This window comes from Mya arenaria, chromosome 3, assembly GCF_026914265.1.
Source record: "Mya arenaria isolate MELC-2E11 chromosome 3, ASM2691426v1".
Classification (NCBI taxonomy): Eukaryota; Metazoa; Mollusca; class Bivalvia; order Myida; family Myidae; genus Mya; species Mya arenaria.
Window position 1 is genome coordinate 42,333,583 of NC_069124.1, and position 24,908 is coordinate 42,358,490.

At 33.1% G+C, this 24,908-nt stretch overlaps 1 protein-coding gene across 1 annotated transcript; it reads right to left on the reverse strand.

The window, feature by feature from the left end:
- Positions 1-14,827: 14,827 nt before the first annotated feature.
- Positions 14,828-21,164, reverse strand: LOC128226032 (forkhead box protein E3-like). Its single transcript, XM_052935930.1, has 3 exons — positions 20,916-21,164; positions 17,950-18,271; positions 14,828-15,231 (listed from the first exon to the last, which is right to left on the reverse strand). Exons 1-3 carry the CDS (start codon positions 21,162-21,164, stop codon positions 14,828-14,830), a joined length of 975 nt encoding a protein of 324 aa, XP_052791890.1.
- Positions 21,165-24,908: the final 3,744 nt, after the last annotated feature.

Below are 24,908 nucleotides of genomic sequence, written 5' to 3' on the forward strand. Positions count from 1 at the left end.
TTTACATGTAATGTCTGTATTAGGTCGCATAGTACTTTGAATTACTTTATCAGGTTATAATTCCATATGATTGTTTGAAGTTATTCTGCATTGTGTGTGGTGTTTGTACGTTTGTGTACCTCACTAAGTGTTGTTTTGGATCTTTACATTGTGCCTATCATCGGGGTATTTGTGAATTCTTGACTGCTGGGCTTGTTCATGGAATGGCTCAATAAAAGAACTAGCATATTCATAGGTCGGATTGCTAAAGTGACACTTCAAATATAAGCACTGAAATGTTTTTGACTTCATCCCTGTAATCCAACTTCATATTACAGGGCGATCACAAATTTGCTGCATTATTATAACAATATTTTGGATCAACCCCTCATGCTCAAAATAATTTCTAAGAACTTTGGAATTGGCGAACGAGGGAAGGTTGGTTCTTCTGTGTATTATCTCACCCCACCATATGTGTTAATTGCAGCTCCTCCAAATAGACTCATTTGTTGACTGCCCTATATCAAAATGCGTACATCATAAATGGACTCGTTGAACTTTCTAAGTATAGGTCATGGGCTGGAGTGGACTATTGAAGTATCCACACTCGAGTGAGGGATTTTGGAGCTTATATCTAAATTTGGCAGATTTTGTGTCTTGAGAATACTTCATTCATTGCAATTGTAATTATAATATTATTCTAATCAGAAGGAACTTTTTATATAGAAACAAAGTTAATTGCCACGTCTGCGATAGAAGTTTTGTCATTTCCTTGAAACGATCCAGGCGATCACAAATTTGCTGCATTATTATAACAATATTTTGGATCAACCCCTCATGCTCAAAATAATTTCTAAGAACTTTGGAATTGGCGAACGAGGGAAGGTTGGTTCTTCTGTGTATTATCTCACCCCACCATATGTGTTAATCGCAGCTCCTCCAAATAGACTCATTTGTTGACTTCCCTATATCAAAATGCGTATATCATAAATGGACTCGTTGAATTTTCTAAGTATAGGTCATGGGCTGGAGTGGACTATTGAAGTATCCATGCTCGAGTGAGGGATTTTGGAGCTTATATCTAAATTTGGCAGATTTTGTGTCTTGAGAATACTTCATTCATTGCAATTGTAATTATAATATTATTCTAACCAGAAGGAACTTTTTATATAGAAACAAAGTTAATTGCCACGTCTGCGATAGAAGTTTTGTCATTTCCTTGAAACGATCCAGGTTCAAAACCCTTGAAGACATACACAAATAAATACCTTTTTGTATTACATTATTTAAAACATAAAATAAATAATAATTGATGACATTAATTATAAGGTTTGTAATAAATTATCACATTTTTACGTATATGCATTGATCTGTCGCTCCCCGATTGCATTATATGCGCTGCGATGCAACAGGAACACAAACAAAACAGTAAGCTAACATGGGCCCTAGTTTAAGCCTTAAAATAATCGTTATTGAATTGGCTGATTTGACCTGCTTTATCTACACCGACCACCATACGTATATTAATCAAAGTACTGAAAGCACTGATGGACTAGGGCTTCATTCAGGGGAATGTTGACAACCATGTTCTAAGCATTGAAAAATTCGGCTCACATCACAAGGGGCCACTGTTTAATGGGCTAGCTTAAACTTTAGACTAAAACTGCTTGCAAGCTGCAAAGGAAATTTGAAAAATCTAGTTAAGTGTGTGTGGAGGGTGGGGGGTGGGGGCTAAAGCGTTAAATCAGATAAAGTCATAGTTCTTTTGAATTTCTCAAAGTCGTCAAATCAGACTTGTACAAATTAATTTACGTGGTTGGCACACATACTTCTTTAATTTGATCAAATCCTTTTATATCAAAGGACTGTTATTTGCAGTTTCAGAGAAGATTTTCAATGATGTAATTATATACTATATAGAAAACCTGTCACCTCTTTTTCAGGAGAGCTTTAAACCATAGGGCCATACTTTGAAAATCTTTGTAAAAGACATCTACATTGTACACCTATGTCAGACTGCATACACAGTGCTATTATGAAGTAGTTTTTATTTAAAAAGTGAAGAATTATTTTGTCCCTCTTAATTTGTGCTTGGTATTCAATTCATATAACATGTTACCATGATAACTTAGTGCTTTTGATAAATATTAGGCACTGCCTTCTGTCTAATGCTATTCATATTACTGCTGCAGACTTTTGTACATAGCAAAGCAAGTTGAGTAGACTAAGATGAGATGAATATCGTTTTTAAAGTATGAAATATTTAAATGTCTTTTAAATACTTTGACCATCAAATTTCATAACATGGTGTCAGCAGTTCATCACACTCTAGTGAGAATGGAATACCAAACATAATTTTATTCTTTATTTTATACCCATCATCAATCCACATGCAATACATATCACAAAATACTTTAACCCATATTCCGCTCCAGTGCAATACGGCCATATACCACTCTTGTGACGTCATAACAAGTATGTTGCGCAATATTGAATTGACGTCATTAAACCAATGAGTGCATCCTTAAAATGAAATTTATTATGCAAAGATGTGGCTTCTAAGTGATCTAATCAGTAATATATATAATAAAAGGGTTATTAGTACTTCCTTTTGATCTGGATATGGCGGAATGTCATATTTGCTTCTGGTAGTTTTTTGTAGATTTTGATTTTACTCGGCTTGTGCCTTGTGAAATCTGAATCTGCAAAAATCTAATTGAGTCGAATACAACCTCCTCGCAGTACTTATAACCTTATTATGTACAAAACTTGTTACCCCGTGGACAAAGCATTTTTAACCCACAGGGCTATTGTAACTTTGAACAATCATTGTAAAAGACAACTACATACATGTACAAGATGCTCAAGGAAGTAGTTTGGAAAAATTAAGAATTATTTTCTCCGTCTTAATTTGTATGCATTAGATAACTCAATAAATGCAGCAGTTTGCCATTCTTGTATTATCCCCTGTCACTGTCCTGAAAGCTCCCTATCTCAATAGATGCAAAAGGTTGTAGGTTCATGATTCTCCTGGTCCAATATGTCATACAGAAAGAAGATGTTGAATGTAGAATCAAGAAGCTTTCTTTTCAGGCAATTCAAATTGAATAGTACTGTTACATTTGGAGTGCCAAGAATTTGTTGGATTCCTAGGCAACAGGTGTCAGGTGTTGCAGTACATTTGGCAAATACTTTTCACCCGTCCTTGTAAATCTAAAAAAGCTTTCATTTTGCAAAAGTAGTTCATATAACTATATTAACGTTGCTAAATCAGAGTTTGAATAATTCTGAAAACCAGATGTGCCTTTAATTGCAGCAATTAGAACTCCAACTCATAATGTCAATTGAGCTGGTAATGCAATACTGCATTCCCTTGGTGTGGGGATTGCTTTATTTACTTGAATAAACAAACAGTTCTTGCGTTTGAAAGTACAATGTATTAACATGCATTTTTCTTGCTCTGACTCCATCCATGCCTTAAATCTTAGATCAACATGTACTTGGGGCTATGTGTAATATCAATGAGAACTATAAATTATGTTCAATTTAGTGCCACTTATGATATTTCATTCCACATACAAAAACACTAACATGTTCTTTAAAACCAATATCCTATGTTATGATAAAACCATTGCCAAGCTGGTAATTTGACAAGACAAGAAATTATATCTGGTCAGGGTTTGACATGGTCTTTCTAGACAGCTGGACTTGTTTTGCAGTTATTTTGAAAATCTTCAAAAGCTAAACTGAAGACTGGAGCAAAAAACTCACAAAACCAAAAGGGGTTTTAAAGACTTACGAGATCATTCTCACATCACCTATACCATTAGTTTTTATCTACAAACTTAAGTCAACATAATAATTAATGTTTTACATAAATATTGCAATGAATAAAACATATTGCAATAAGTGCCAATACCATAGCAATCAAGTATGATCACTATAGGCCTTAATATGAGATTTCAACATTTTCCTGATAAACAATTGATAATTTTACTTAACAATTTTCTCATTTTTTACACAAGCTGAAAAAATGGTCTCTTTTTCAATACTTCACATATTTCATGACTTTCATCATTCAAACTAACATTTCGCTTGTTATTTCAATATTATTTCAGTATCCAATTTTGGCAGGGCTTATTGGTGGTTCAATGAAATCAACCATGACCTCCCACAATCTGCACTGATCAACAGTAGTTAATGAATTGTTTCAATTGTTCTTATTTTCATAAACTTGGAAAACAACTGCAGTGAATAAAATTTATTCCTCATCACTGAGAGAAAGTTTAGAAAAATGAACGAAGCCGAGTTACATCTAGTAGGATATCAAATCCTACAATGTATTCATCATTTTATATAACCGTATTTAGTAAATGTTAAATTTTTGAAAGTCTAAAAAGTTTCATTTTTTGTATATATCAAAGGACATTTGTGTGTATAATTTTGATGATATTTTGTCATTCATTTAATTTCATTCTTGTTTCATTTAGTGTTCAATCCCAAGCTTTCTTGTTCACATTTAAGTGGAAGAAAAGTCACTTAATTATGATCTGAATAAATTCATTATAATGTAAGGGCACATAAAGGATTTATTGTGCTTTTTAAAAATAACATTTTTTCATCTGTTTAAAATTATGTCAAATGTAGTGCATTGAAATTTTATTATGAGTTTAAAGCTGCAGTCTCATTTTGACAACTTTTTTTATTTGTTGTCTTGGAACGAGCCATTTTTTGCAAAAATCCATAGAAACCAGTTATATAAGACTGCTGACCAAAATTTAGATGGCAAATTTTTATATTAAAGTTAAAAAATTGATGTTTTAAGCATTATTCTTAAACTGTTAGTAACGGTTTAAGCCATAAAACATTAATTTTCGAACGGAAATATGACAAACTTAGACCGCACTTTTTATTTGCTTTACGTGTGAATTCACAAAGACATTTCGAATGCGCGACGGGCACCGCGGTTAAAGAGGATACCAGTGTATCAATACAGAGCATTGAACGGAAAAATTTCGACGCATACTTTTCCAATATGTTCATATTCTTATTGCATATAATCTGACCGTATGCACGAACATTCATGTAGATAACCCGATTAACTCACTCGCTACGTATGAATTTCGTGTGCTTCATTAAAAGAACATACAGTTAGCTTGAATTGTTAGGAGAACTATTTTTATTGGATGTTTTCATTGTAATCAGTTCTGGTACTACTTTGATTATTCAAATTCGCTATCGGCATTCCAATCATAATACAGCGTATGAATACATTACGTCAGTGAACCCCCAGATGCGGCTTGAGAATGCCGATAGCGTGTTTATGGCTATGAACTAGGCCACAAGGGCCCTAGTCCAAAAATAATTATAAGTTAAATATTAATCAATTGTAAATATTACACAGCAATTTTCGTAATTAAATATTGATTTATAGAAAACATAATAACAGTCCGAAGTAAACTAGCATTCGTTTTTTTACCATTAAATGCAGTACAAAACTATTTAGAAGAGGCTTTGAGAAGTGATTAATTATCTTTGTTATACCGGTTCTTGGAGAGTTAAATAGGAAATATGATTCAACTGCAAAAGTAAATTGCGGCATACCATCGCACTTGTCAATGGTTCATCAAATAACACAATTATCAGTTTTCATTTTTTATTTTGCATGATTTGATTTTATAAAAAAAGAGTAAAAAAATAATGTCAATAAAAATAATGAAACGATAACATCGATGAAAAAAGATCAAACATATATAACAATTTTATCGTCGGTTACCGCACTACAATTAAAAAGCAAAGCATAATCGTGTACGGGGATGTCCATCGGTAATAAAAGTCATACGAGCACATTAAAATCAATATGGGTAATTTAGGTCAAAATGTAGTTTGAGTTTCATATAAAATGAGACAAAAACGACGAATGGTAAGGAATTAACATATTTCTCAAAGATTGTTTGATGGATAAAAGATATTTTAAAGAAACTATAAGTACATTTTTCAAACGTTTCATGTGAAGTATGTTAAAAAGAAAACTCATATCTACGCTCTTGTGCAAATAGTTTATAATTTACTGATGTTTCTTGTTTTTATAAATAACAAAAACATTCATTCTGTCAACGAACAAAATCATCAAAACTGAACACATATTAATGGTTTCCATGTTCGAGTACATCAACCAATCAATCAATTGCTTGAATTAGAACTGTTTTTCGCTAGATTTATAATTCTCAAATGTTGCTTATGATAGTATTACAGATACTACTTTTCCTGATAAGAGGCATCATGTAATAATGTTTCTCAAGAATACTCTTCATACTGGTGCTTAATATCTCCAATAAATAAATTTAACTATTGAATGTGGACTGGCAATTTCTAATAAATACGTGGGTCGTTTTAATGTGGACTGGCAATTTCTAATAAATACGTGGGTCGTTTTAATGTGGACTGGCAATTTCTAATAAATACGTGGGTCGTTTTAATGTGGACTGGCAATTTCTAATAAATACGTGGGTCGTTTTAATGTGGACTGGCAATTTCTAATAAATACGTGGGTCGTTTTAATGTGGACTGGCAATTTCCAATTAATAAGTGTTCATATTGGCAATTTCCAATTAATAAGACTTCATAGTTAATGCGGATTGGCAAGTCAATAGTAGGGGCTAAACTCAAAATGTTTTGCCTATGCAAAATAAGTAATATTTGGAACTACAATATTTTGCCTTAAGAAACTATTAAAAATTACACAGTTACATAGTGTATGTCAACAATATCAAATGTATGCAAATATTTGCTATATATACTCCCATATCTATGGATTTAATAAAGGTTTGGAAATCATAAATCTGGTATAAATATAAAAACAAAATCAAAATGGTTTTGATTATTTTGCCAACTTCGTACGTAACTGCACTATGTAGTGTTGTTTACTGTCAAGTTAAAATTGATATTCCTAAAATCACCTAGGTTTATTTTAGTTTTAAACAAGTTGACTGCCATACACATTTCGAACGTGATTATATTTTTAGCAACAATAAGCCTTTATTAAGTAGTTCAATATTTAGGACATGGTGAATAAAACATAGTCTATCATGTTGATATGACTGCGATCTAAAGAAAACACATTGCAGAAAATAAAGAACACCCTGTGCATTTGGTTAAGCAATTGGTCCTTCATTCATTTCAATGATATTTGGAAATCGTAATCAAATTCACAAACACAACCTATTTTAATAAATATTTAGATGTACAGTTTCCAGTTAACGATTGCAGCAGAACAATTATGTGTATCAAGCTTAACATGTCCGAAATATTAAACAAAACACGTAGATAATAGGTGGTGAAAATACTTAATGTCTGTAAAACCTTTTATTACAAGCAATATCAACGGCGACAAATTATGTTCTCTCCAAACTCGTGCTATGAATTGCGACAAATATTCCTGACTGGTTGAAGACACTTTCTGCTGACTTTTGGTATGTGCAGACAAGCTTCCTTGACACCTGGAATAAGAACATCAAGAACATAGTTTAATTGAGAACAATATAGGTTTATCAAAATATATGTTTTCGAATGCAAATGCATTATTATTTTAAACTCATTTGACTTTTATGATCAAAGCAAAATAAACCTAGGATGTGATAACAAAGAAAAAAATGTTAGTTTTTATATATAGGTTTGTCGAATTAATAGCTACATATTAAACAGTTAAAAAGCGGAAAATATCGCTTAAATCTAAATACAAATCATATGCATTTTTCGTTTTTATCAATCGAGTCAAATGACTTTAACATAATAATGCATTTCAATTGCATAAACTTATATTGTGCGCCATATAGGTGTCCGCTCTATAATAATTAGTAGGTCAGTGTTTGGTGTTTTTGCTTTCCCGTGTGGCACCATTGGCGGATATAATTATTTGTTTGTATTTTATCTTTTGTAAATTATATACGATAATATTACAAGCCTTTTACCCGATGTTCTTGGGTGTGGTTGTTCTGTTCGAGTGCACAATCACAGATTCTTGGGTCCCTTAAAATAGAAAACTAAGTTTAAAGCATTCGCATTACTTTTCTGTATATTGATTTCACTGAACAATTTAGAATGTTTGCTACCGATAACTGTTTAATGCAAGTACACGTCAGTTCCGATCTAAAGACATTAACATGCATATGAAACTACATACAATCGCATTTATCTGATAACGTTGGCAACGTTCACTGTTCCAAGTTGTCCACACGAATGTCTATGAAATACAAGTCATATGACAATTTCAAGTATTTGGATAAAATGGGTATTTTGTGTGTTATTCTGTTTTTATAGTTGGTTTTAATATCCATAAGTGTATATTGCATACACGGATGCTCAATTGGGAAGTAAAGGACTGTCACTTGGATGTTTTATTCCAATCAAAATACAGTCTTTAAGCAGTAGAATTATAACAAATTCACGATTCTGTTACAGCGCTTGTAATAGTAAAATGGCTAGTTTCTCAAAAAAAAGAAGAAATATTAAGTTATTGACAAAAATATTGACCTCTTCCTTTACTGGCGCTTTAACAATGCAGAATTTAAAATAAAAATCCATGTCCCTTTTGTTTCATACATAAGCGTATGTATTAAAACTAAATGAATAAACAACCGTTCAAAAAAGTTGAAGCGCCGTTCTTAACATAAAAAAAGTGTTATATATGTCTTCAGATTTTATGTAAGATATAATAATGAAAATAAACATAGTTTTGTAAATATTTACCCCGTCTCTGGCCTTAAAAGGAATTCGTTGAACCACATACTCGACCTTGTGTCCAAGCTGTCCGTTTCACGGTTCTTTACCTACAAGTGCATGAACATCATTTACATGTAGCCGGAAGACAAAACATATTTTGCTTTTTAACGGACAGAGCCACTTGTGAAATATAGCCTTTGATACTCACTTAAACAAACAATTGTCTTCTTTATTCTTAAATCCAATGATAAGTTTCATTTACGATAACAGAGATTAAGTAACAAAAAACTGTTTGTTTTCGATTTCCCGAACTACCTTGAACGTTTACATCAAACTTTAAAAGTTTTGTAATGCGACAAGACCTTTCCTGAACGCTGTTTTTATCAGCGTTGACATTCGTTGTGGATACTACATATACACATTTTTGAAGGGTCAATGTTAAATAATAAATTGCATATTGTTTGAAAAAAGAATATTTTAAATGATCTGATTCTAACAGATTGATATCGACTATAACCTATTGTATTTCATAAATGACGTCGCAATCATGAATAAACGTCATACTATATTTTGATTACATCACTTCCTATGTAAATCACCGATTAATAGCTGACATGCCCCCATACATAAATAAATTGTCATGTAATATCCTCTTTCCCTTTTCGAAGTTGGCATTTCTTATGCCATATTCAGGTCGAATTATTATCAGTTTTTATGATTAGGCGAATGGTTGCAGTGATTTTATTACCCATCGTGCTCCTTAATTGCCTCTTCATCCATTGACATGCTCTTATTTCCATGCAATGTTGGCTAATACCGAAGCCACAATATGTCATTTAATCATTCTATCAAACGGTGGCTTGTATTTACGTGTCAATGTTGAGTATTTGAGTGTAGTATGAACCAAATGCTAGCCATAGATTAACAGAGAAAAAATCCCAGTTGTTAAAGGATTTGAAGAAACGGTTCCTGAATGTTCGATATATTCGATCCGATCATTACAAAGAAACCACGTAAATGACAGGAGACAATTGCATATAGTACCTAATACGGACATGCACTTTTTACCTGCTCTTTGCGTAAAGATACGGTATCGCGTCAAAGGGCACAGCTACCAGAATATTCCAAGAAAAGAGATCTTTTTTTCGAAGTAATTAAAATGTTAAAAACAGTCCCTTCCTTTTTGATACACCCGATCAAAACATAGAACTATCTCCAGTTTGATATATCTAACCCTTTATTTCTTAACCGTTCGTACGATGTAAGAACTCTTATTTGATTATGATTTTACTCTCCAGCTTTGCACATGCTAGCTCATTGCCTTGTGTATTGTTTATTGTTAATTCTAGCTTGAATTTTTAGACAAATTTTAGTTCCAAAATAACACGTATTTACAAAGCAGAAAATATTCAAAACTACTTACCACTGAAAATCTTTATCTCGTCTGTCTGATGTACGCGTGCGTTCAGTGCCTGCAATATTATTACATAAACTTGAATTCACTACGGTAACAAATCAATATAAAGACTTGTCATTGTACAAGTTCAGATTAATTGAAATGAATAATTAATAAATGGATATTTGAGTCTTATACTGTCTACATTTTGGCACGAGTGTCTAAAAAAGTCAATAGGATTTATCTTACCGTGCTACACATTTCACCCGTTCTACAAACCCCTTTTTGCCCTCATCTTTCAATTCTTTTTTGTGTTTGCTCGTCTCCTTTTGTTGCTGCATACATACTTACACAAGCCGTAGTCCAAGACGATGAAGTACCAGTCCCTATTATGTACGATTCGCCTAATGAAGAGTAAGAAAACGCTCAAAAGAAATCGCTTTTTATCGTGGTTTCTGCAATGTTCCATACAATTGTAAGGAGGATCTTATATTATTGAAAGCAATTGGAATATTTTACATATTTCACGATTGTTTTCCGTTCATTACTGTTTTCTTTACATTAAAGACTTGAATCTGAGATATTTGACGCTAACTAATTAACAATGGAGCCGAGAAGCTAAAATTAAATCACGACTTTAGTTCTTAATAGATTGTCTTGATCACCGGCTGTATATGATGGCAACTTCTTGATAATTCATGTATTGTTGAACTGATACCTCGAATCTTCTGTTAATAGATTTACAAATCATAGCGTTCAATATTGCGATATGCTGTAGATGGTTCTGGTTATGTTACCTGAACATTGTATAGTTGTTTCTGAACAGCATTTTAATGATTTTGTTAAACTCTATTCATCGTTGTACGTTGGTACAAGTTTTAGAAGAGGTTTTTCAACAATGTAAATCTATTGCGGTTAGGGCAGCTTTTGTGAGGGATAGTATCTACCGTGCAAACTATCAATACAATTACCAATGTTAAAAAGTAACCTATGCAATACTCTCGACTTAATGAATGAACTATGAGTGTGATCTATTTCATACACTCGTGTTGGCAACTGCCGTGCATGTTCTTTCAGCGCGCATTATAGTTACGCGCATTCTATTTGCGCGCTTTTCCTCATTTAAATGCATGTAACGGCAACTATGCTGACTGTGCCATCGTAAATATGACCAATGAGATACAGAACACATAGCATGCAATGAGGAAGACAAAGAATATTAGGAGGACATTATTGACCCATAGAATGAAAATCTGACTTCTTCTGGTTTTGAAAACAGCAACCCGAGGGAGGAATCGTTTTCTAAAATAAGTGAAACAGAAACATAACATTTATTTATAACCGAAGCATTAATATGTACATGTTATGGATTACGTATGAACCAAAATGTAAAGAAAAAAGGCCAAAGAAATGAATTTGATTTTTTTTTCTAATTAACATCTAACATGTTTCTTTTGTACTCTTTTAAAGCTAAGGTGTTGTTTAAGTTTCGAACAAATTGTGTTATAATTTTGAGAACTAAAAAAATTGGCAAAAAGTGAACAGATTTATGTTTCTAATGTTTCCACTTTTGTGCCATATTAAAATCTAATAATAATAATAATAATAATAATAATAATAATAATAATAGCACATGCACAAAATTGCCACAGACACGTTTTCACATGACATGGTATAATAATAATTTATGATGATTATAATTTAACGTGTACCATCACAATTCCTTTATTCTTTCATTAATGATATCACAATAGTTTGTTTCTGAATTCTTAACACATCCAGGGGTGAATATATCCAAACACTGAACAACGTCATTTCGAATGGCATTGTTTTTCGTCCTGTCACGTTTTTTTACATTTTTGTCAGAAATAAAGGAAAAGTGATGTTTGGGGGTGAGTTTACTGTCTTGTATCCTGACAATAGACTGGCTACTGGAAGCTGCTGATTAAAGTCTAAAACTCGTCTTACAATGCAAACTTGTTTTACCGGATGAAGGTTTTGATATCATCACCATTTGCCATAGTACACTCTCTCGTCAAATATGCCGAGTTGGAAAGAAATAAAAGAAAACGCATGCACACATTAGAGGTTAACAAAAAATGCATGCGTAATAAAAGTTGCCATACGTTTTCTTTTTCTTTTCTCGTTACTCGACTCTTTGACTTGTGATTTTATTTCGAATGGTGCTAAATACAATACCTTTATACAATATAACAGTTTCGCACTGACAGACTACCTGACTTTAACACAAGAAGTCCAGCAACCATTTTCCCTAAGGAAAGGGCTAAAGTTATTTACACAAACACATACTGTTGTATGGAAAATACCTCGGTATCAGAAATAACAATTTAACCCTTATTGTTAAGAGTGTTACCTTTGCTTGATATTTAATTTTGTATATACACTTCATGGTTACCGGCTATTTGGTGTTCTGATAATTGTAAACGACAATAATACATGTACGATAGCTATGAAAATCCTTTCTATGACTAAAGTAGTACACCAGTGAATATTCTGAAATCTTTCTTTCACTTTGTTTTACTCAATTGAAAAAGTTGTTTCTTGCTAATAAAATAAGGCTTGCTTAAGTGTTTAGTTCTTTCTTGAAATTGAGCCATGTACCATCGCTCATTCAATCTAACATTAAACACGTTAAGTTGTTATTGTTCATATTTTTATCTGACTAAGCATGCATTAGATATTTTATAATTTCTAAATATGTAAAATGTTTTTACAATTTTCTAACTTTTACATTCCTCGTCAGTGCAAAGGACATATTTGCATGCTCAAAGTAAAAAAAAAGATTTCAGAGTAATTCACTAAGAGTACTGGGGCTAGCTTCACGAAAAATCTTAGACCAGAAGGTACGCTTCCGCCTGAAATCCTATTCCTCGATTAGACTGTAGAAATTACAATCCAACCAGATACCTGAAAAAGTCTTACTTCGTGTGTTTTACGACAGTTCCCGCCTAAAATCCTATATGTCGATTAAACTGTATTAGAATAACAGTCCAACCAGATAGCTGAAATATTCTTGCGTAGATGTTATCGAACCTCAAGTTTGTTTGTGAAACTAGGCCCTAGCAACAATACCATAAACATACTTAAATTGTTTCTCAATCTTTATCTCCAATCATGTTTCCACAAAACATCACGGGATCATTCAGAGTTATACATTAATTTTTCTTTCAGAAGACCATATCCCTATGTTATTAATTGTAAACATTATTGTTCAATATTTTTTATAAAAAGTAAATCTGAGGCAAAGAGTACTCTTTTAAAATAGTAATAGTGCATATAATTTTTTTAATCAGTTCATCTTGTTATGTGGAAATATGCGCTGGTATAGGAATTGAGAAATGACTCAAGTATTTTGGTGATATTAAAGCTTGGCTTCAGACATTTCTTTTCACCTTGGAACTATAATTCTCTGCCGATTATTTGTAACAAGCGCTAAAATGCTAACAACAATAACTCAAGCATTTTATAATCGTGCGCGGGAACAAAGGGCGCTAAATTATATTCTAATGGCAGCATTTTCACCAGTTGAGTACTGTGAGTTGGAAATAAGGCTATACAGATATATCATATTTCTTTAGGTTAAAATAAGTACCTTTTTACTAACTATTATAACTATCAATATGTTCTATCAGATACCTAAATGACAGTTGGATACAGGTCAGATTTGACTATGCCGTAGTGTTTGTACTTGTACATGGCATAATCAAGCATGCCACCTCACAATATTTGGCACCGACAGAACAACATATGGGAACATCACGGTAATATGGCATGCAAGCAAAAATCAGAACAATTGACTATCATGCATATGAATCAAATACGGTGATAAAGACATGAGGATGATGAGTTCGATATGATGAAAGAAACCAGTGGTAAGCACATCTTCCACTGTAAATTTGTTACCTTTACCGCGCATTTATCCGGAATTAAAGCTGAAAGAGTCTTTAAACTTCTACGACACAACCTACCTACAGTCAGTGTGAGTGAATTGGTTTACAATCGATTGGTGACAATTTTATTTTTAAAATAAACGTCTTAGAAAGTGGATTGTATTCGTATAAAGTAATGATTAAGATTATCAAGAACATACATTGTGTATGTTGCAATTCACTTGCACTACTTAGCACGTGTAGGATAATCGATTATGTCGCAGACTAACGATATGACGAATGGTGGTCATTACAAATTATATTAGGTATTGGAAAGTGTAGTATGTAAAATTAATGATGATGATAATGACTTGAACTGATATATTGATATCATTCATTTTTAAAATGTTCTAGAAATTAAGAGCGAAAATAAAATAAAAACTAAAAAATGTTATTGCTTTTTGCAAAAGAAATGAAATTGAATGTAAATTAAAGTTAAATTTAAGGCAGCTTCCAGTTAGGGATACAAGAAAGCATACCCACCACAAACGTCCTCATGATGTAGACCTGAAACATATAAAACATGAATCAGGATACCTATTCGTGTACAGATTAATTTTTAATAAAGCAAAAAACCTTCTTAACGAGCAATGTCATGATTTGTGAATTTTGATTAAATTTTGGAAGTAAGCTATGTTAGCCAATTTATTTATGTTATATATTTTACACTGGTTTAAAACAACCGCATTTTGTTCTAACTAATAGTAAACATATTTCTTTCATAATTTTACTATTTGAAGAAATCTAATGTTTTTTCATTGTCTTACCATAACACATTCCGCTACAAATGATGATACTGGTATGGGGTGGCGAAAGCACTCTGTTGTTGAGCCAAATTTTCCATGGCGATTCCAGCTCCTACGCATGGACCAGTCATAAAACTGGCTGGTGAAGTTGTAGATCCGATGAATCCAGGGTAAGGTATGGTAGGATAGGGCATTGATGGAATCTGACTAAAGGATGTTTGAGGCTGCATGCAGTACAGTGATGTCGAGTTGTCATAAGTAGGGCAACAGGCGTGTGCTTGTGTCATCTGAACGTATCCGTCGTTGTAGCCGTACATTCCTCTCGAGTATGGGTTCTTGGTACATTTTCGCGATCTGCGTCTAGCATGACGTCGTCGGAAGTCACCCTGCGCAAAATCATCGATGCAGGCTGGATGAATAGTCCAGAAATTTCCCTTACCTGTAAAGTAAGTTAGTTATCTGATGACGTACATGAGCTTCCCGTTGAAATGATAAATTTTCTTAATGTTCGGTTGGTCATCTTGTATAGAAAGGGCTAAACTATTTTTAAGAAACTGATAGATAAGGACATGCTGTATCGCAATACTGACACTTAATGCGCTTTCTTATGTAACGCATATCATTCAAAAACATTCATATAATATTGAACGTCTTTGGAATACCTCTCATAGTATAAATCATAACTAGTGATTGGTCAAATGAAGCTTAATAACAGTTTAATGTGTATGATGTGAATGAAACAAGCAATGCAAATAAAAACGCAGCTATAATGGATACTTAAATAGTTCTTGAATGCGTCTTCTCCAGCGTTTTTTTTCGATTATTTAGAGAAACTCTGCAACGAATGATTGTTAGTATGAACATGGCATATTTTAATTGCGGTTCATCTGTGGTAGAAATCATTTTGTAATCTCTAATGTTGAGTAGGGGTAATAGTTTATACACTATAAAGTGCACCAGCGGTACGAAACAATAGAAAGTGTTAATCAGAAATTCGAATCTTTATAACATAACTGAAGTATTACGGACCATTCTTCAGTTATTTTGTAAACATGTTTAAAAAAAAACTGGATTTTTGTTTATTCACTAAAAATTAAAAAATGTGCAATCTGCACTCTTTGTCGCCAAAATGATGTCTTGGTGCAAGGAAGTATCTTTAAATGCCAGCAACATCGAAACTTATATATAGCATCCATGGTGAATTCCACATTTCATGCATGAATACTTTTCAGTGTCATCTGAGAATTGCCACTTAGTTATAAATGTATAGATACGTATAAATGCATAAAATATGTTTCGGAGTTTATATTAACCTTCCAGTAGCCTACCTCGAAATGTTTTTTGTTGTTTGATATTTGTTATTTACGCTAAAGAAAACATATTTATGCTAAAAATACACACCAATGCAGCATAATAATGATTCTACGTAATAATATCTCAAACAGACAAACTTATATTATCGCATATCAGGAACATGCACACGAAAGAGCCATCTACGTGAAAGCTGATATTTTAACAGCAATGCAGGTTACCATGATGTTAACAGGTTATTCGTTTGTTTGACTCACGAGAATGGACAGTGATTCTTCATGACTGACAAGCGTGCGATGTGCCTATATTTATACACTGCCTTAGCATACACTAAAAGGGTGTGTACAAGGACAACTCACCAGTAAAACAAACCCTCAGTTAATCAATACTAAGATAAAAGTTATTATAGTGAAGATAAACAAGTAATTTGTCCTTTACAGTTTGATTCATGCGAAGCAGTAGTGGTTCTTCACGACTAGCCAGCGTGCGCTGTTGCTGTATTTAAACACGCCAATAGCATGCACCATGAAAGGGAGTGCACAGGGCAAGTGAGGCGAATGGCATGCATGTACTTCTTATTTTAAGAAAACAACTAGCTAGCAAACACATTGCGCTTTCGGAACGAATGATATGATTATTTGTTTTTGTGTTATATGTCTTTGGCGTTTAACCTGTGTCATAACACGGAGTTTATGTTTAAACTTCCGACTACTGATCAGTTTGTTTTTGTAGTTTTTCATATACATATTTTACTCTTAATGTTTATCGGATATAAACGCTGTTTACACGTTTGACTAATTTAACACAGAACAGTGTGAGTCATAAAGCGTCATGTCATCGGAACGAAACAAATATTATTAAACGTTACAGGCGGAAGTATGTGTTATCATGATAATTATAAGAGCTTCTTTACTTTAGCATAACGTCGGAAAATGAATCAAAAGTAATCAAATATCAAATGCATTATTTGATATAACACTGTAAGCTGTTTACCTTTAATAGAATGATACGAGGAGCACCCATATTGTTTCTGGTTAACTGTTTAGCATAAGATTACCATTTCTTTAAATGTTAGAATTAGCATTTGCTATTCATACTTTCTGATACTCAACAAACGTTTCTTGACTAAAAGTATAACCATGTGCATCGCATTTAAAACCCTTTTTTTCTCAAATGCAGTAATGACTGAGGAAAAATAAATAATTATAATTTAAATATAGCATGGTTTATGACTTATCCAGCGACATTGTTTTCTATCCTGATTCAAATGTTTATTTAATGTGTTCGTCACTTCAATTCAAAGTTATTGTCTAAACCGTTAATGTTGTAATCCATTAAGATGAAATTTAGATTTCGCACTATCAAAGCAACATACTTGATAAATTGCTTTTAATATGCCAAGTACATAAAACAGAAACATTCCCATTTCAAACAAACTATGTTTATTTATTTCTTTTGAAAAGAAACAATGAGCTACTGGACATGAACAACCATGTCCTACTGTGAATATCCTTGAAAGGTGACCTCGAGCTTGTGCCATACCAAAATGTTTAAGACCTATGAATTAAATATTCTGAGAACATGTTTTAATGTGTATCGTACATACATCTGGACATATAAAAATGAGCCATCGCCTGCAGAACAAGTCATGTGCGTATCAACTAGTATGAATAAGGAAAGTCTTAGTGGGGGTAGACTTAAATTTAAATTGCAATCATCCATTTCAACCATATTACCCAGTAAGGTACAGATGGAACATTGTCCCAGTTAGAAAGTGTGAACTATACATGAACTTATTTCGGCATGGTATTTGTTTTGGTTGTCTAATGATATTTCAAAATCTTACCGTTATCAGCTCTCCCAGCCTTTACAAAGCATTCGTTGAGACTCAGGTTATGACGAATGCTGTTTCTCCATGGCTTTTTATCGTTGTTGTAGAACTCGAAGTTGTCCATGATGTATTGGTAGATGTCGCTAAGCAGCATCTTCCGCTGACGTGCGCTCAGGATTGCCATGGAGATAAGGGCAATGTATGAATGGGACGGCTTCCCATCGACGTTTTCGTCATCATTTTCATTTTTCTGCTCTGGCTTCTGTACACTATTAGGCTGAATAAGAGGTACTTCCGGTGACGTCTCTTTAAAAGTATTCACGTTTTCAACTGCTTCCTATATACAATGTATAATAACAAAAACAAATTACGACAATGCATGTGCGTGACATTTCGCGTCGGAGTTAAGTTGGTCTAATGTTTGTTTTTGTTTGTACGGTGTCGCAATCATTCATGATTGTCGAAAAAAATATTTCAAACTCATTTCACCAAATTGTTGGCACGATTTTCCTATGACGCAATGTGTTATTGGAAATGGATATGATTGTACGTTATTTTGCATACTATTTCATATATGTGTTTTGGTGATAGTCAAATTAAAAGTTATCTCTTAGATTTGATAATTAAAGTCTCCAATTATGTACAAATACTTAATAAAGACATGTGTACCATTTCTAAAGATAGTTTACACGTCAAAGGTGAGTTTGCATCTGAGTTACCATGACTACGCATGGCACCACATATTCCAGCAACTTAACGTTCTGCCGCCTAAGTCTCGGACGAGCTATGTCTACGTAGATTTTTAATGTATTAATTGTGCAAATCACACAGACGTTTACATTGAAGCTTTTGTTCAACAATATGCTTTCCAAGAATCATTCAATTTGAATTACGTTATGTAAGAAAGGTATGCCATATATGGATCAAAAAAGAAAGTTATGAACATCGTAAATTTACATGAATACTACCGGACAACCAAATGCGTTTTGTTTGTCAAGCTGATGGCGTTTTTGCATTATTATGGGGAACAGTATGAGGCAGTAAGTGAAAAGCAGACAGCAAAGAGAAATGTTTGAATAGAACATTCATTTACTTTTTTTAAACATAATTTAGGTCAACATCTTACCACGGGACCGTTTTTGGAAAATATATTGGTTTGTCTTTATAACAATATGTTAAAATAACACTGTTTACTGCTTACTGGACGCAATAGGATGTATAAACGGAAAATAGCCAGGTTGCCATGTTCATTATTAACTAATAGTATAACATCACAATACTATTAAAGAAACCGTAGGATTAAATTCATCTAAAACGAGATTTAAATGTCTCACATTTTGCATTTCCTTGATTAAATTAACATAATTTAAAATGAAATAATCTTTTAATACCTTTAGCAAATATTTTTATGCAGCCCAAATCTTTAAATACCGTAGATTGACAAATTTTCATCAGCGATAAACCTTGAATATGATATTGAACTGTATTTGTCAGTTGAAAGATTACTGTGATATTGTTATAGTGTACCTTACATTAACGTGTCCCTTCTTTTATGACGTAAGCGGTCAATATTATAATTATGACTGGTCCGGACGTGTCCAAAAGTATTATATTGACCGCTGACGTCATATATTGATGAGTGCTGCTTTGCGATTTCACAACGGCGAAAAATCATTGTTTTCGCAGAATTGGCTTTGTTTAATAAAACACATAAAAAATCACTAATATTAAATGAAATTATAATTGTTTGGTATAAAATATGAAATTTAACACACCAGCTATGTTATAATAAGGACCGGCTAATCAGCCCCCGAAAACGAATGAACCTCTGCTAAGGCCTCGGTCAATCTACAATTTTGGGGACGAACTGCCCGGTCCTTATTATGTCATATGACCCTCTGTGGTGTGACTGTTTTCTTAATAACTTTCATAACGTATTATTTTAACATCTTTTTCAGGGGTCATTTACTAGGGGTTTAAACCAGTTTGTGTGCACAACATCACTCTTTTCTTATAAACTAATACATAAGCCATTTTACAAATGCAATCGTATTCTGTAAACGCATGTGGTATTATATGTGGTATTGTTCGCGTTCAGCAGCGTAATGGTGGAAACCCATTTATTTTTTTTAATTTTTTTTGAGGCGCTTTAAGATATAGGAAACCTTAAATTATTTACTATTTAGCATTGAATTCAATATAATATTCAAAAGCATAGCAATAAGGAAACGGTAGTCCGTTAACACGTTACTGGGAATGTTATAATATATAAGCATAACTTTTCTTGACACCTGACATGCCAATGCAATCTTATGCATACTGCCAACATATTATTTGTTTGTGAAACGAAAGAAACGTGAGCAAGGCAACGGTACGAAATAAACCATAAATGTTTTTGTGGGTTGTTCAATACGGTTATTCCTCGACGTATTGATGCAGGGGCAACTAGAAGGCAAATATCAGGACGAACTATTTAAGTTACTTTTTGTTCGGATCATTATGCCCATTGCCCAAACAAGTTCATACATACTGAATATTCTTTGGTCTGTCGAAAGGTATATTAAGTCTATAAGTGAACCTACGAAACAAAATTTGAACAGGTGTTTGTACATGCAGGCTTCATTTTATAAATGCTGTCATATAGGGTGTAAATGTAACATAACTAGAGTTCAGTGATTCATTCGAGTATCAGCGAGCCTACGATGCAATTCTGCAAACGATTTTTTAACTCACCTGCCAGTCTTAATGTATGTGTACAAGTACACGTTTAGATACGGTCGTGGACCGGCCCTAGTATACTTATTTATAATACATAGTGTCCATTTCAATCCCGACAGGTTTCGCTTTCACATTTAACGACTTCAAAAGGGAGCCCTGAACTGGTTTCATCTACATTAAACATACTTGAAAAAGATTGAAGACAGCTTCCGACTTGTTTCACAAAACAGCTAAAACATAAACATAAAAGGAATATAACTTACGTTAACGGACGTAACACCGACGTTGCTCTTGATTCCTGAAGAGTTGTCCGAATCAAGGCCGCTATCAGACGGCGACAGCGAAGGGTTGTCGTTCGAACCGGCAGAGAGACTTCCACTGTTATAATCTTCCTCAAATCCCTGGTCGGGATAACTACATATACTGTCCTCTCCTACTCTTTCTTGGTGACTGATAGTCTCAGAAACCTCAAAGTCTTTCCGCAGCAGGTAATCTATCATAAAAGCGTCCATATTCAGACAGTCGCAAGCTTTTATATTAAATAATAAAATACTTTTGTACTATCAAATCTATGGCAAAGTGATTTCTTTTTAACAGTATGTTTTGACTTGAGCAAACTTTCAAAAGTAATCGTAATTTTAAAAGCGATGTTTGGTTATAGATCATGCCAAACACAATCAGTAGCAACACACAAACTGTTTGCAACAACGAACTGCCGCAGCTTTTAAAGGAGGATTTCATCCCTTCCAAGATGTAAACTTGTTCCTCCTAGAGATACGTCTATGTACTAATGAAGTGTGAACAGTTCGCCCGGCAACAGGACTTGGATACGAGTCTTCGATGGCTTCTTCTACAAACCCGCTAATTGAACTGGACATTTTCGAAAACATCATGTTCTATTGTATGCTCGATATCGTGATTTTTCACATGCATCAATTAAAACAATAAGTAAAAATTGTTGAACAAAAACATCATGTTATTTACAATATTGATCTTTTAATCCTTCAGGTTGGCATCGGTATAACTGTTTTTGCAAACAATAATCACATCTTATGTGTATGTCATGGCAGTTGCTGCATTTAAGATAAACTGCTAAATGAGGATCCAGACTTTCTGGATACAGATACAAACAAAGTTGTTACTTGATTAGAAGTTTGTCTTACAATGTAACACAAGTATATGTTTCAGGTGCCAGGTAAACTTAATTTCTAAATCAAGTTTTCGATGATTTAAAGTAAAGGCAATACAATATTTAAGAATCTTTCACGGTGGATACTTTGGGTCTAAGAACGAAATATCTTAAAGATGTGAAAGTTTTGGCATTTTTAATATCAATAGTTAATACATCTGTTCATATGAACGCAAATACCCACTGGGTCTAAATTCCTTAGAGATATTTCATGCCAAAAAAACGCAAAATCGGATCGGTGATATTTCAATTTTAGATGGGTGCTCTACTAAATATTCAACATAATTTCAGAAGGGTTAAAAAAATATGTCTTACATTAACGCTTTTGTCGCAAAATGTTACTAACAGAGATCCTGATACGTTCTATTAAAATGTTTACGTCGTATTGAACTGTGCCTGCTTTGATCACCTTCGAGGCTCGTGAACGAATACAAAAAATAAGTTCTTTTTAGCATACTTAAAGTCTAATTTGTTTTAAGATTTTCAAGAAAGTCAAACAAATACGAACAGCTAAATACAAGTTTTCTTAGAATCCTACAATTACAGCGAATTTGTCCATCATACATTGAATCAATCAACATTTGCGTAGTTTGGAGATATGATATTGAGCTGCTGTTCCATCACCTTTGTGGATTAAACTTGTAACATATATATCACATTCATGACACGTGAGCAATCTATCATAAAAATTAAACTGTATCTCTTTCTGCAAACAGGTTTTGATGGATTGTTAAGCGCTATATGTCTCTTGTTTAGTATATGTTTGATATTGAAAAGGCTTTTTTTAACTTGATCTTTGTTCAGGTCTCTTTTATCACTTAAATATGTCTGTTAATAATGATTTTTCTATTATGGTATACACATATATATATATATATATATATATATATTGCATTCTATTCCAAACTTAATTGCAAAATTACTAACTGAGGAATGCAGTCATATGTCTTGGGAAAGGCTCTTATGTTAATATTTTAGGTGTATTTTAGGCCTATAACTTAGACACTATGAACACTGTTATAAGTGGTAAAATTTCAATTCGAAAGCAGTGAGATATTAAGAAATAAATTATTCAGAACGCTATTTTTCACCGAGTGAATTCTAAAAGTTTTATTTAGAATATTAACATTTTGTGTGCACGGGGTTTGTATGAGAGCGTAACTTCACTTCGGAAATGACGTTATTATAATTGTGTCCAAGCCCTGTATGATTGGGTTTGTGACTTGAACTTGGAATTTTAAAGCAATGAAAATTATTTCTTGTTTCACTGACATAACTCTATAAACCAAAGAAAGAAAGTTATGTTTATAATTATTAAGATTTTTATCGACAACAACTAAGCAAGACTAAACGTTAAGAACGTGTATCTGTTTAGTCATTGAAATACAAAATGGTGGGGCAAACTGAAACGTATCTTGAAAATATTAAAATATTAATAATAGCCAACGGTGAATTTAATTGGCATTTAATGGGTTTGAAAGAATCGGAATCGTAGCAATTCAGTCTTCTTAATCATATTAGAGAAAAGAAGGTGGAAGACAATTTTTATCATCTGTGGACAAATATGTTCTATTAAAAACAGCATTTAGCGGGGATTAGAGTTTAGAGACCCTATCAATGATTGCAATTTTAACATTTTCGACTCCAACACGAACGCTTTTTCAATCGTGTCACTATTTAGCATCAGATAATTCAATTGACCAGAGTCCATTAACTTAACAATAATTTATTTTAAAACTGAACTGATATAACGGTGAGATACAAGTATGATCGTTGTGATTTCTTGGATTAACGATTTAAATAGTATATGTCAAAGTATGGTCGTATGAAGATCTTGTTTGTTTTTGAATGACAATTCGGGAAAAAAAACTTTGTTTGAAGGGAACAACTTTTAAAGGCTATACATTATTCCAATAAACATCATGCCCAATCATGAACGGAGAGTGCTCTAAGCTATATAGTATACATATTGTGGTGAATAACACAAAGAAATATATGAGAAGTCAATGGTTTGGTGGCTGGGAGCGTTCATTTTCACTACTCGAGATTTTTTTGGTTTCGCAAAAAGAAGTTGCGGGTACACCAAAAATTCGCGACTTTTATGCGCTAATCAACTGTCGTGATTTTCTCCGATTTTCTTACTTTATTTACGAAAAATACGGAAAATATATTTCTTGATCATTCCAGTGAAATGTCATCCAAACCAAGATAACTTCAAGCGCGTTTTATGTACCGTAAACAATATATTAATATTAGGGAATAAAAATAGAGGCTTCTGCCCATCATAAAGATGCCTTAGTAAATATAAAAATTTAACCAAGACACAAAGAAATATATGAGAAGTCAATGGTTTGGTGGCTGGGAGCGTTCATTTTCATTACTCGAGATTTTTTTGGTTTCGCAAAAAGAAGTTGCGGGTACACCAAAAATTCGCGACTTTTATGCGCTAATCAACTGTCGTGATTTTCTTCGATTTTCTTACTTTATTTACGAAAAATACGGAAAATATGTTTCTTGATCATTCCAGTGAAATGCCATCCAAACCAAGATAACTTCAAGCGCGTTTTATGTACCGTAAACAATATATATTAGGGAATAAAAATAGAGGCTTCTGCCCATCATAAAGATGCCTTAGTAAATATAAAAATTTAACCAAGATTTTAAAGCTAAATATTTTGCCAGATTAACGGAAAATTATATTATGACTACTTTTTTTTTGGATTGGAAGTAGATTTATCAAGCATAACCTAAAGGATGTTGGTAAATCTCTACTGGACAGCATTCCTATAACAACTGATTTCACATAAAGTTTGGAATATTATTAAGCCATTATATAAACCCGCCGAAATATGATGAAACGGGCAAACTAATGTTAACATGTGTCAATCAGTTCAGATGTTCAGTAAGGGGTATGTGGATTTTGCCCAACTCCTCCTCTAAATTAAGAAAGCTTCATTCCATAACCTCTATATTTAGCGGGAAATTATCCTTGCATGAGCTCGCTTCAGCATGTGCACGTTCTATTTTGCTAACGGCAATCGATGATGATCGGCTAAACTGACTCAAT

Excerpts from the sequence above, each read along its gene's own strand:
- LOC128226032 (XM_052935930.1), bottom strand. The coding sequence starts at position 21,164 with ATGGACGCTTTTATGATAGATTACCTGCTGCGGAAAGACTTTGAGGTT. Across the intron at positions 18,272-20,915 it reads TCGGTGTTACGTCCGTTAAC|GAAGCAGTTGAAAACGTGAA; the intron begins GTAAGTTATATT and ends CATTGTATATAG. Across the intron at positions 15,232-17,949 it reads GGCTGGGAGAGCTGATAACG|GTAAGGGAAATTTCTGGACT; the intron begins GTAAGATTTTGA and ends CTTACTTTACAG.